The 13,575-nt window shown below is 43.2% G+C and overlaps 1 protein-coding gene across 1 annotated transcript in view; it reads right to left on the bottom strand.

Annotated features, from left to right (window-relative positions):
• The window catches only part of LOC8029423, a 56,498-nt gene extending 45,963 nt beyond the window's left edge, over window positions 1-10,535 (bottom strand). Inside the window, exon 1 of the mRNA XM_029968331.3 lies at window positions 10,246-10,535. Within this exon, the coding sequence (XP_029824191.2) occupies window positions 10,246-10,369 (124 nt within the window). The 5' untranslated portion in view covers window positions 10,370-10,535. The remainder of the gene's footprint in view (window positions 1-10,245) is intronic.
• Between the last annotated feature and the right edge of the window lie 3,040 nt (window positions 10,536-13,575).

The following is a 13,575-nucleotide window of genomic DNA, read 5'->3' on the forward strand; positions in this document are numbered from 1 at the left end:
TGTTGCATATTGAACGAGTTTTACACGTAGCTTGCACGCAGCCAGGTAACAAGGTCGGGAGGGATTCGCACTTACATTGACTTTTCTTTAGGGATGTCGCGAAGTTTTTATTCAGCTTCGGAGTTCGATTGGTTTCGGCGAACGTTCGAATTTTTTGGCAAAATTCGACGAAGCTCAACTTCTTGAACAGTGTTGCACGACTTCAACCCAGTAGTTTTCAATATATTCGAAGAGAGAAAAAAAATACCGTTGTTTGCTTCATGCTTTGCACATCATAAAAGCAAACACATAAACTTGTAATCTAGTTCGTTTGTCAATGTCAAAGCGATACACCCGATGCATATTAATTGTACCCCTTCTCTGCCAAGTGGTGTCAGCTCGTTTTTAATCTCCGCAGATGCGCATAGTTAAATTTAGGTAAACCTTTTGGCGAACGTTATGTTAAAATATGGAAAAAGATGGAGACCTGGTCGAACTCCAACTTCGATGATGAAAATAATCCCTGGAGAAGGGGAACAAGAGGGACAAAGGACAAACACAAATCTCCAAACACAGCTAGGTGACTGGTGCGCGACCGAAAAAATCCGCCTGGTCCGGGTATCGAACCCGGGACCTCTCCATTACAGGTGGAGCGCTCCAGGGATTATTTTCATCATTCTTGTCCAGCTCGCTTGCACCTTTGCATTTAATTGCATTCTAATTATAATTCCAACTTCGCCACGTTGGCAACATTCCTACTTTTCACTACTATGAGCGGAAGGGGAACTTTTTATTGCTGTCGCTCTGTCTATTTCAAACGTAGAATGCACTGTGGGGGAGGACAGTGACCTGAAGGGGAGGCACGTAAAAAAAGACAGACAAAACTAAAGCGATACGAACGTGACGTCGTCAGCGTGACAGTGGTCATGCTATCACCGTCCACTAAATTTGGCGGATAAGGTCTCGCCCGGAAAATTTTGCGGATTTCGTTGACTCAGTTGGTACACTTCGAGCATTTGTGGCCGTTGGAATATGGTCCTTGACACGTAAACGATTGCACCGGAATTTACCGACTCAAATATTCCCTTCAGTACTACAGCAATTTCTTAAGACATACGCTTAAGCAAAATGTATACCGTATGGTATGATTGTTTGATGAGATAAGGTCGCACATTTAGTACAAAGGGCTTTTGACTTGTTTATTCAAGTCGCTCAAGTAATACTTCATGCAGAACATTCATTCCGAAATCGGCAGCTGGGTTTTCTTTGTTATCCGCCTATTGTGAGTTCTGGTCGGATCACTAGTTGAAGGGACGAGTGAAAGACTGTCAAATGTCAAACATCAGAGCACAATGCTAACACTGTCACGACAATGAACTGGGTGAAAACAAAAAGAGTGATAAAAAATATTTTAGAATACGCAGAATTAGGTACCAGGCTGTACCTAATTCTCCACAGAAACACCGCGCAGATTTATCCATATACCTCAATTCTTTAGGCCACAATTTGGTTTTTGTCTGGAAAATTAGTGCCCTGAAAAGACCCCCCCCCCCCCCTCCTTTCTTCCTTCCCCCAAAACTTGGATATAACCAAACTTGGTATTCTTTGACCAGAGTATGGCATTTTGGCCCGAAATTGCCAAACAAATGCCAGAGTTAGTCTTCGGTGCCTTGTGTTATTGTCAGCTTGCTTCCTTTTGGCCACAGTTCCCGAGGAAATGCTAGGATTAGGCCTCACTTCTGGGTATTCAGTTTTCACCTGGCAACATTGGGCCTAAATTGCCAATAGACAAGTGCCATAATTATAGGCTTCACTGGTGACTCAGTTCGGATGATCCGTGGCATCTTTGACTTTATCGTCTGGCACTTTGGCGAACCAGACAAATCTGCGGCGACTAAACGGTCTCGTTGCCACGCGATACAATGATTAAAAACATGGGCGACACAACCTTCCTTGGCGAGGTCATCCAACTGCTTGTCCCACGTCACGATAAATACCGTCTGCGTGGTGATTATGTGACTACACGAAGATATAGCTACAGTATCCATTTAATTCTGTGTATATTAAAATTCTTTCATAATTCTCGGTCATTTTTATTCAGTTTATCGGAGGTAAAAAAAAAGAACACCTCGTAATTGCGAACTTTTACAAAACCACGCTGCCTAAAAAAAGAAACAACAAAAAATTCTAAAAACATTTTCGAAAAAAAAAATTGTCAAGAAATATTAGTAGTAATGAACTCTACAGACGATTCTGACACGAGTGAAATAAACCTTCCATCATGCTATTGTAAACGTAGGCGGAGTTTCCGTATTTTGTTAGCAATTTAGGATAGCTAAATCAAGCACTTACAGTAAGTAACCTTAGGTCTGACAAGAACTTTTATTTTGTCTTGGTTAGTTGCGTAAAACATGTCTAGAGCCAATGAAGCAAGTTTTGTTTATTGCGAAAATTAAGATATAAAATCAAACAAAACTTGCAACTAAAGATTAAAAAAAAAAAAAAACGCGATATGTTCAAAAATTGAAGTGTGAAAACATCCGACTGTGCTTTTACTCCCCTCATATCAAAACGTAATAAAAAGAAAACGAAAACCGAAAAGTCAAAGTTTTGCAGCCTATAAATCTGGACAATGCTGCACTTTGGTCAAAGAGCTGGAAATAATTTATCTCGTGGTGCATTAACTAGGGTTTCGCGTTTTCGGAGTTTATTTTTCGTGACGTTCGAAGGGTGTTTTTCGGAGCTTATTTCTCGTCAATAATTCGAGCTTTATCGGAGTTTAGTTTTGCCAATTCTCAATTCTCCGAAATTCCAAGTTTAGTTTCGCCGTGTCCACAATTTCCCGAAATTTAAAGAAAGTGACTTGTAGCAATATGGGGTACGTTTGATAGCGATACATTCGTTGCCTGCGATACAGAATGTCCCTCGACACGTGGCTCAAGAGCATCTCGTAAGACAGCCTCTACTCATCCTAACTGATCCAGACCTTCGGTGTCCAGTCCATATTTACTTACTTGAGTAGACCTATTGAGACATTACTTCATCGCCTACGACTAGATGTCTTGTTCACCGGCAGCTTTCTTTGGCGAATTCAACAGGTGGAAACACCGAGCTGCACCTGCGGCCATTCCGTGGAAGACGTTGAGCACATCATAATGGACTGTCCAGGATACGACCAGTGGCGAACTCGATCACGAGTGGGACTAAATATACTCGACAATCGCTCTTTTATTTTTTTTTTGCCAAAAGTTTAGGTCATTGGTTGGAAGTAAAAAAGCCAGGAGAGGGCATCAACTTTACGAAGTGATTTTCTTACTGACACAAAGATAGTCGCCACATATTAGGTGCAATTCGATGGTCAGAATATGCACTGCGCGCTGTTAAGATAATTGCGAATTTTCGAAGTGTAATTTTTTTACTACGTTACAGTAAACTATTGTACATATGTACACGTGTATTTATTGCGTAATCGCTCATCCCACCGTGTGAAAGCTTTTCTTTTTATGTGTACGTTAACTGAGAGAATTACTCACGGCGTACTGATTTTATGGTTGGGGATCACATATCATTTATACTGTACATTATTTGATTTGAAATAGCCGGTCCCATGTTATGGGACCAAACACTTTTTTACCCTATCAAATAAACGTTGAATTGACTTGTATCGGATGATATTTCTTTAGCTGGATTCGGCACTGCCCCACGATAAAATTTGCGAACGAGTGTTGCTTGAATTAACGCCGATACTGGGGAACGTAAAATTCTCCAGTATCATCCTCCTCCTCCATAGAGCACGAATAGGATTGTACAAACTGGAAACCACCCAGTGGCTTTTCCCGTGCCCCAAAAGTGCAATGACCCGTTGGCCTGAACTAACCTTGACGAGAAGTATACGGTAAACGCCCGTTGGTAAGCACTCAGCAGACAGATATTTGAAAGGAAACTGAAGTTCCCTCCTCGGGACCAATATGACCCCGCGCTCCAACCAAACGTACCATCATTTTTTTTTCTGCCGTAATATAAAAACTGGTGTTCTCCACATAAATTCGAATTGACCAAAACCTCGGCGAAGAGTGTTTATATGTATTTTTATCGAATTTATCTGAAAACACGGAGGAACCCCGAGTATAACTCCACACACGAGCAAAACATATTAAAAAGAGAAGGTGTTTCGAAATTAAGTTAGGCGGGTACCTTTCCTATCCCGACGTTTTTAAATAAACGTTCAGCTTAGGTTATGACAGTAATTTGTTTACAAAATGCTTCGTATGTACGAACAATCAAGTGCGAAAATAATTGACGAGCCATTCGAGATATGTGCAAATCAGCATGTTGTGGGACATGGGTTTTTGTATGCAGCATTAAATATTCTGAGTGGTGAAGTGTTTTTGTAAAGATAAGCGCTCGTCGAAAAACATAAAAGCGAGTCGTAGGACACGGCAGAACACTATACACAGCGACAGAGTTGACATTTCCTAAACATATCTTTGTTATTTATACAGCTTAATTGCTCCCCTTATACGATATCTGACCCGCCCTCCCTTATTATAATACATTCAAAGGCGTTCAGCTTTAAATGACGTTAAAAGAAATTGAGAAACACCTAATAGAGGCAGAATATTCTGTATTAACACTGCGAGTTGGGCTAGTTGGTACTTATGTATGGTAATAAATAAGAAAAGAGGGACAGGGAAAGAAGTACACAGGACGAGGCGTAACTTGCAACTGAACTTTACTGAAGGAAACATAAAAAGAATAATTACACCGCACATGCGCAAAGATGATGGCCTTTCATTGACCACCTGGAAAGCCTGCCGTCACTGTTGAGAGTGCGTAGGTTGACCGATTAAAACCCGCTTTTTATCGGATAGGGCAACAGAAGGAGCACTGACACATTCCTGGCATAGGCCCTTATCATGAATGCCTCGTGTCAGGCACGTAGCCAGGATTTTGTTTCAGGGAAGGGGGGGGGGGGGGGGCGCCCATGACAAAATGATGTATGAGGGGGAGGGGGAGAGGAGGTCCCAGCAAAATGGAAGATTTCGGGGGTGGGGGGGGGGGGGCCCATGCCTCCCCCCTCCTCCCCCCCCCCCCCCCCCCCCCCCCGCTACGAGCCTGTCTCATGTATCTCGCGTTCCAATTTTGTTTTGAATTTCCCCACAATCTTGGTACTAATGAACTCGACCTGGCACTCACAACTATTACAATCTGCAGCCGAGTGGCCAGACGGGGATTGCCTGGTGGCGGCGGACTGTTCTCTGATTCTATCATTAATGCACCTCCCCGTATGGCCAAGATAAACCCTACCGCAAGACAGGTGGCCCTTGTAGGTAACCGCTAAGGCAGACTGTCTACACTTGGTGGCATGACGCTTGCCGCGCACCCCCTCCGCATCACCCGGCACTCCTGCGCTCTTTATTCTTTGGCATAGCTTAACAAGTTTGTTGGGATGAAAAAAAACAAAAAAAACTACAGGTGCTCGAAACTTATTCGCCACCCTTTTGAGGTTGTGAGAGACCTTAGGTACATAAGGCGGGTTTATTCTTCTCTTTATATGTTTCCTTTAGTGAAGTTGAGTTGCAATTTACGCCTCCGTCCTGTGTACTTCTTTCTCTGCCTCTGTGTTTTTTTTTTTTGTATTTACCACCAACATATTCTAATCGACTATTACTAATCAACTAAATACTAATCAACTAGTCCAATAGAGGCGTAGACTTGATAGTGTCGCCTGCTTCCAACATTCTGAGACATATGACTTCAAGGTCGAATAATACATTTTTCGCTTCACCGAGGGGAGTGAGAGAAGAAATCTTAATCATACATGTAACAGGTGACACACAAAAACAAAATGGTGACTCGTTTTTTAAAATAGTGACGTCACTCACGTTTTCCTTACGGATCCTTATAGCTTTTGTAACACTGGTTTTTGTTAGTTTCCATTTGGTGTCTCTTCGTTAATATTCTACATTTTGATTAATGTTTAAAAATACAAAATTGTAAATCCTTAAACAAAAGTACAAACTAATAAAATTATGGAGAAACGGATCTCATCTAACGTTTCTTATTAAGACTATGAAATTTAACTCCAAGAAGGAAAGTTCGCTCATTTTCATATCGATGCTGATATCAAATGCTTAGCACGGTTACGAAAGTCTCTAGAACTCCCAGCTTAGGCTTCTAAAGTGTGCAGCAAACAAAGTGATATAATAGTATCTGAACAACAACGAATCGGTGAACCTTTTCTAAATTGCTTCAACGATTGATTTTCTACCTTGGCAGATCGCAGCAGCAGCGTTAGGGCTGTGAAATAAACTAAGAATGGTTAAAAACAATTAAAAAAAAAAACACCAAAGATTTACACGGGATTGGGACAGGCTACTCGACACGGGGCATTATTTTTTTCTAAAAACTCCGTCTTTGTTTGTTTGTTCGTTTTTTCTTTCCCGAATTTTGAGATGAACAAATTATCCCAACTAACCACATTGCTAAGCTTTGATGCTTATGATACTCTTGATACTATAGTATAGACCTTTTTCCGCTTACTCTCGACCCGACCGCCAAGTAGGCATATGTGGTATGGGCGACAAGAAAAAAAAAAAAATTAAAACTTTTCAACCTGCAAATAGTAAAAAAATAGAGGGGAGAGAAAACGAGAATGGGTGACATTTACGTTTTTCTCCTAAATGCATTATACTGGCGTGACGACGGCAAAACAATGTTTTCGCCCATACTGGAAGTGACGACAATTCAAGATGACGGCGCCCTTGAAGGAAGGGTCTATAGTCTGATACAAACTGAGAATAGCAGGGCAACCCACTTCTACAAGGCTCTCTACTCGCCATGATAGGTAGCATTCTCCTCTCCATTCACCTTCTCTCCAGCGTCGCTTCGCTAAAGTTGACAGAGTGGAGGGTTGTTTTTAGGAAAGAGGAGCTTGTTTTGCTTTTCTTACCCCTTTAGTGGTTTTAAAAACACAAAATAACAAATAGTACCTGGTATAAAACAATGATTTGTCTTTTTTTATAACATGTTTTTGAAATGCTGCTCGCAAGCAACCTTGGGCATTTGCAGCACTACTTCACGTCAACAAACTGAAAGCAGTTACGACCTGGGGAAAAGCACAGGTGTATTTGGAATTTCTCACGGTAGCGAAAGGTGTAACGGACTTTTCAATATTCGCGCCTGTTTTTCTTCTCGAAGTTTTGAGGCCAGAGGTGTATGCCATTATACATCACATCCACTGCCGGCTTTGGCTTCAAAGGACGGATGATCTGTTATGAAGATGCATTTTGATCCTCCTCTGCTAAGCGAAGGTACCCTCGCCCTTGGGAAAGAACGCGCTAAATTCAGTGAGGCGCACGTGGCGCGGGAGAAAATATATGTTTCTTGAGTTGGTGCTTCTGGGCAACTATGGGCATCAAAGGGTTAGCCTGCAACATACCATAGGTTCTATTATACTCTACCAGTATTGGGAACTACATTTCAAGTAGTTTTAGATGACTTGTACTTAACTTGAAGTACCTTCTCTGAGTGTGTACTTGTACTTAAAGTATCGTTTTCTGGTACTTTCCGATGAAAGTACAACTCTTGAATTTAAAATAAATCCCCAAATATGAAAAAAAAAGAAGAAAAGAAGTCCTATTGTTACGTGAAAACGCGCTATCGTTTTTCGAGACTTCATCTAGTTATTTCTCTGAGTGAAGTAATGGCGGCTATAGGACCGATTTGTTGTTTTAAATAGTTCGTCAGCCAAAGGAAAACAACTACACTCTGGTAACTGGACTTTCTCCAACATTCGCAGCAGTTTCTAACAATAACTGATGCACCCTCCTCTCACCCCATTTTCCAGTACAAGGAAATGAAATGGCATTATGCAAGATTGTGTTAAAGAGTACTTGTACTTTACTTTGAAAGTACATTGCATTTATAGCAATTTACTTCAAGTACATGGTCTTACTACTTTGTCTTACTACTTTACTTGAAGTACATAACCTCTCATTTACTTTGTACTTCACTTTATGTACTTTTTAGATGTACTTTCCCCAACACTGTACTCTACGCATACAAAAAGTGAGCATGAGTTCATAGAAATGTTCGCGTCTGTGCCGCGCATGCGCATTTGTGTTCTCTCATCTTTAGTCACCCTGACGCTATTTCTTGAGGCAGTGATTTTTTCTTTTTTTTTTCGCTGTTTGTGCTGTGCATTAATCCTGTTCAAGTCAATATATAACGGCAAGCCGACTCCGAAGTTCGGTCTGTCATAAGACTTTTCAAGTGCGACAAATGTCAGACCGTGCAGACTGCGAAAGATCCACGGAGAGCTTGGCAAAATTTATAGACTGAGCGCAATGGGCGACGGAATGATGTGACATCGAGTTTGAACGGATCACGAAGGGGAGCTTCAGCTGGGCGGTCATGGTTCAATGCGTAGCACTAGGATTTTTCTAGTCAATGAACATTTGACGAAGAAAGTGCATAAAAAAGTTCTGGAGAACCGACGCTTTATAGCTTCCGATCTTACCAGTGTTATTGAGCACTTTAAGTACATTGTATTTAAAGCACTACTTCAACTAGGTTTATAAAACTTGTACTTAGCTTGAGGCACATTCTCTGAGTATATACTTGCACTTTTCTTAAAAGTATATTTTTTTCTGGTACTTTCTGACGAAGGTACACCTCCCGACTTCAAAGTTCATTCTCCAAATTTGGTCTGGTTAAATTTGTTTCACAAAATGATGCTTTGTAAACTTTGAAGAAATACTGGGAAGGAGATTCTACTCTCACCAGAAACGGGAACAGACGATGCATCACTCATCTGGTCATTTTTCTGAGGGAAGCAATGGTGGTTCTAAGACAGATACAAATAAGTGCCTTATAAGTTATACGCTTATTGTGTGGACTAGTTTGCCAGCGAGAGTAAAAATATTATCCGGTGGATATTTGATATCGTCTAACATTCGCCTCCATTTCCGATCATTCTTAAATCAATGCATACCCGTAAAAAAAAAAAAAAGAAGTGCATCATGAAAGATGGTGTTAAAAAAAAGTACTTGTATTTTACTTCTAAAGTGCATGGTATTTAGAGCATTTTACTTCAAGTATATTGCTCTCAGTGTACTTACTACTTTACTTGAAGTACATAAGCTCTCATTAAATTTGTACTTTACTTCGAGTACTTTTTCGATGTACTTTACCCAATCTTGCAAGAGATGTCCTTTTAAATTTCGGAACCGTTTACTTCACTAAATCATTGCGGAACACTTGAGCAGCACAAACTGTCTTCACGGTGGATGCAGGCAAAGATGTTGTCTCGAGACTCGGGCGGCACTTCAATAAAAAAAAAAGTATTAAAAAAAAAGCTTGTGCTACGATATGGCCAATACCTTAAAGGCGATACGTCATAAATGATCGTGGTATACAGAAGTCTCTGAAAGTAACTCTTTTTGGAAAACAATGTTGCACATGAAATAAGCTGTAGTAAAGTAGTAATTTGAGCTAGTTGGCACTTTAACATGATGAAACAGCGCACAGAACACGGAGAAAGATATATGACAGGTAGAGCGAAAGAGCGCTGACTCCCAACTCATTATATAAACCGATTAATAGTCACCATTTAATCGATTAATTAAACCGGGCTCTTTCATTTCCATGCGTACTATTAAAACTTTTTTTTTTCTGTTGCTTTTGTCGATAATGTGATGAACGGCACAATATACAGCTATGTTTACGAATCAACCTCGATGTGTAGTTGAGAACAGTTCAAAGACACCCACCCACACTCACAGATGATTACTTCAGCTGCATGAGGCGGTTCGGTGGTATTCTCCGGCAAGAGCGAACTTCCTCGGCTGTTCACAATAATCTCTGCTGCGCTAAATGGACACTCGCACGGCGTTGAAGTAGCCTGAATCTGCACTTGTCTGGAGTTCCATATCTGGCCCCTACAGCTAAGTTTATCCTTTCGCCTAAAAGTGGTCCTTCATACAGGTGGTCTCGTCCACGTCTGAGTGGTGAAAGCGTTTAACTTTCTATTGGTTTGTCAAAAATTTATCGATTAACCGGTTCAATAAAAGAATAACCGCGATTAATCGATTCATCGGTAGGTAAGTCGACCGACTGCCCAGTCCTAGTCGTAGCTAAACCCGTTTTTAGTACGACATCAACATTTTCGATCGCAAATCTCTCCGCGATTTGCTTCTTTTATAGGTTCTAAATATCACATAAACGAATGGAGAGTTAGGTTAGGCCAGCAAAGCGTTCACTTACTACTTGCAAGATAGACGTGCCGCTGCTGTGTGCTCCCCGCCGTCGCCGCCGTTCCGAAGTTGGCAGAACTCGGGCAGCGCCGTAGCATGAGTCGAAAGAGGGCTTCATGGCTTTTGCGAAGCATCGACGTGTTGCGATTTCTGTCTTGGGAAGGGAGAGCGGCGGGTCGATCGGTGTGTATCCAACGTCGGAACGGCGATCGTTCCACGAGTATTACCGCGACACCCGCACGAACGACGGCGAGCTGGCAGTCTAGCAGACGACCCCCGCGGTGCAGACGACTCACGCGATCCGCTCGGCTGCGGGGTGCTGCAGAGTGCTTGCTTCGCTCGACAACGAGCGGCGCTAGCATCGGCCCTTTTGCTCTTCGTGCGTCCGCTTTTAGAAATGTTGATTCTTTTCTTTTTTTCCTTTTCTCTCTCTTGCCCGCAATCTTGTCTTTCCGCGTGCGTGCACGTCATCTCCAGCGCTGCCAACGTTTTGTTCACTTCGTAAGGTGTGGCGGTAAAATCGAGTTTTTTTTTTTTTTTTTTTTGTCCAGAAATGCGTCTTTAGTTTGCTTGTGGCCAGTCTGCTGGAGTTGACATCGTGATCGTCATTATTAAAATACGTATCAATGTATTTCAAGAATAACTCGATTGAAGAGTGAATTGACGCACGCGCTTTGCTAGAGCTGTTCCATTCTTTAATAGTTTAAACGTACAGAGAGAGAGAGAGAGAGAGTGAACAACAGTTACGAGGCATGCGACAGGGTTACGCCAAGTTGCTTTATTTCAACTTTGACAATTATTTAATTAGAATGGCTGTTAATCGCATACTGTTCCCGGTGTATAACCAGCAATGGCAAATTTCGAATGAATCAATTTTTGCATTCGGTGCATTGTCCACAGTCCGCACTTGTTGCCGAGTCCGCCCATAGGAAACTCTCGTACACAGCACACCTTGACAAATGTCTGCTTTACTAACTCATAAACAAGCTTTCCACATAGATAAATCATGATTAACATACACTTTCATCATAGGCGTGAGCAGAGTTCCGCTTGAGAGGGGGCCTATTCTCATAAGAGCGCTTTCTCCCCCCCCCCCCCCCCCCCCCAATCCGGCTCCCTCCAAAATGACCTCTGCATTGCGCTAAGGAATGCAATGCTAATGGTAATGAACATCATAATCTTACTATATCTGAGACGTCATATCTGCATCTTTGCTGTTGCATTATCCTTAAAAATCGGGTCGTACGAAAGATGCGTAATCATTTACACAAAGTGTGAAGCTTGAACGCGTCCGAAGCATCATAAGGTATGGTTTGCAAAATCTGGTAATTCTATCAACATACAAATTATTATGGGACTCCTGATTGTGAGAAATATCCGCGTTTTGATGGAGGTTTGTAGAAAGGTCAACAGCCCCGGGCGGCCACCCCATGCTAGAAAAATCACAAGACAATTATGTATATACCGTGCCGTAAAGAATGCTTTTATTCAGTACCCGTGTCTTGCGGTGCTCCATACGTCGGACAGACGAGCCGACATGGGCGTACCAACCCGGGGGGGGGGGGGGGGGGGAGCGCTTGCACCCCCCCAGTTCTCAGAGTGTGGGGGGGGGGGGGGCAGAGCATGTGTTTTGCCCCCCCCCCCCCCTAAAACAGCCGCCACTGGGCAGGGCAAACACTGGCCGGCGGCGCCCAAGGGATACCAAGGGCGCCGCCCCTTAGTCCTGGAGGGGGGGGTCTGGGTCTGGTTTGCTCCCCCCAACACACACACACACACTCAAAAACAAGTTGGTACGCCACTGCGAGCCGATGCCTAAATGATCGGTTGAGAGAACAAGGGAACGAGGTATTCAGGGACGATGACTTGGTAGAGCCATAGACGCTCTCGGCAATATCAACTGCTGGCACCAAGTCGCTTGGGGAGTTTTTAATGAATATCTATTCAGCTCAGTTTATTTCATTATTTTACAATGCTAAGGTCTACAGCTCCGGTTAATGTAGCAATTCACATGCAAAATATTCAGGCATATTTGCGTTGCGTAATACTAAACAAGCACATTCACGCTCGTCGTGACCGAACGTTAGGTGAAGGCTAACGTTGGGTCACAGAACTTCTGTCTGTGACCCAACGTTCGCCTTCAACGAACGTTTGGTCACAAACAGAAAGTTCTGCCTGTTACTAGTAGAAAACATCTGACAGTAGAAACAAGAAACAGAGCTCCAAGACACACTGTACTCCAAACACGGAAAGCTAGTGTACCAGTCGGACTTGAAGGTCCTTGAATAACCGCCGCCATAGTTGGTCACAAGAAAAGACCAGCACAGGCTGTACTGGCAAAGGCTGTTCGAGCTACATCCCGTGGTACTTCTGTCTTCAGTTAAGAAGGTCAGGCTTGGTGTTCTTCGTTAAGTTGACAATCAATCCGCCATCATCGCTACCTTGAAGACTCACGTTTTCCTAAGCGCGTGCACACGCCATCCACTCTCAATTGAGCGGGACGCTTTGCCGGTTGAGAATCGCAGGCGTTTCTTGAAACTTTCCGCTTTATTGCTGTTTGTTGGAAGAAGTCAATGATCGGATGATTGGATGCCATAGCAGCCATAGCACACGCGGGGGAACTCTACGAGTATTCCTCAATGTTCTCGGCACCAAGTAATTGGCCCGCTGTGGAGCTCGGATGGGGTCAGGCACCGGTACGAAACTGCAGAGGGGATCTCGGGAGCAAGGGCGTCTCGAAAGGAAAGCACTGTTGTGCTCGATTAGTATCAGAAAGCACGATTCCTTTCACAAAATTGCTTCTTTCAAGCAGTCCATGTCCTTCATTCAGTTCCCTGCGTGGTGAGGATTTGGGGAGAACACATATAAACAAACCGAACTGGCAACATTTATTTTCAGTTTGTCTCCAAACTACTGGGTAGTCCCTCGGGGGGAACCTATAGACCGACACGCGGGGCGGCTCTCTTTACCAACACGGCCGCGCATGCGCAGAAGCTATGTGGCCAGAAGTGGAGAGGCTCTCCGTGTTCTCGCCCTTGCGTTGTGTGGCGTGCGCTCCTTGTAGACGTTGTAGAGACGCTTCTATAGCTTCATTTGTGCGTCGTATTTCTTGTCAACGTATGTCGTATGTTATGCCCGACTATTTCAGCTTTCTACCCGAGCCTGAACGGCAGCGGTATCGAGATAAACTGTGCGTGGACGGCGTTGCCTTCGACGATCCGTACTCCGTAAACAAGGACTGCTGGAGTTTCGATATGAAGTTGCTGCCACCGACGTCGATGGCTCACGTCGTCGTTTATTTAGTTTTTCGCCAAGCCAGTTCACGGCCGGCACGGTGCAGGCC

This window comes from Ixodes scapularis, unplaced genomic scaffold, assembly GCF_016920785.2.
Source record: "Ixodes scapularis isolate PalLabHiFi unplaced genomic scaffold, ASM1692078v2 PGA_scaffold7__128_contigs__length_106722199, whole genome shotgun sequence".
Lineage (NCBI taxonomy): Eukaryota > Metazoa > Arthropoda > Arachnida > Ixodida > Ixodidae > Ixodes > Ixodes scapularis.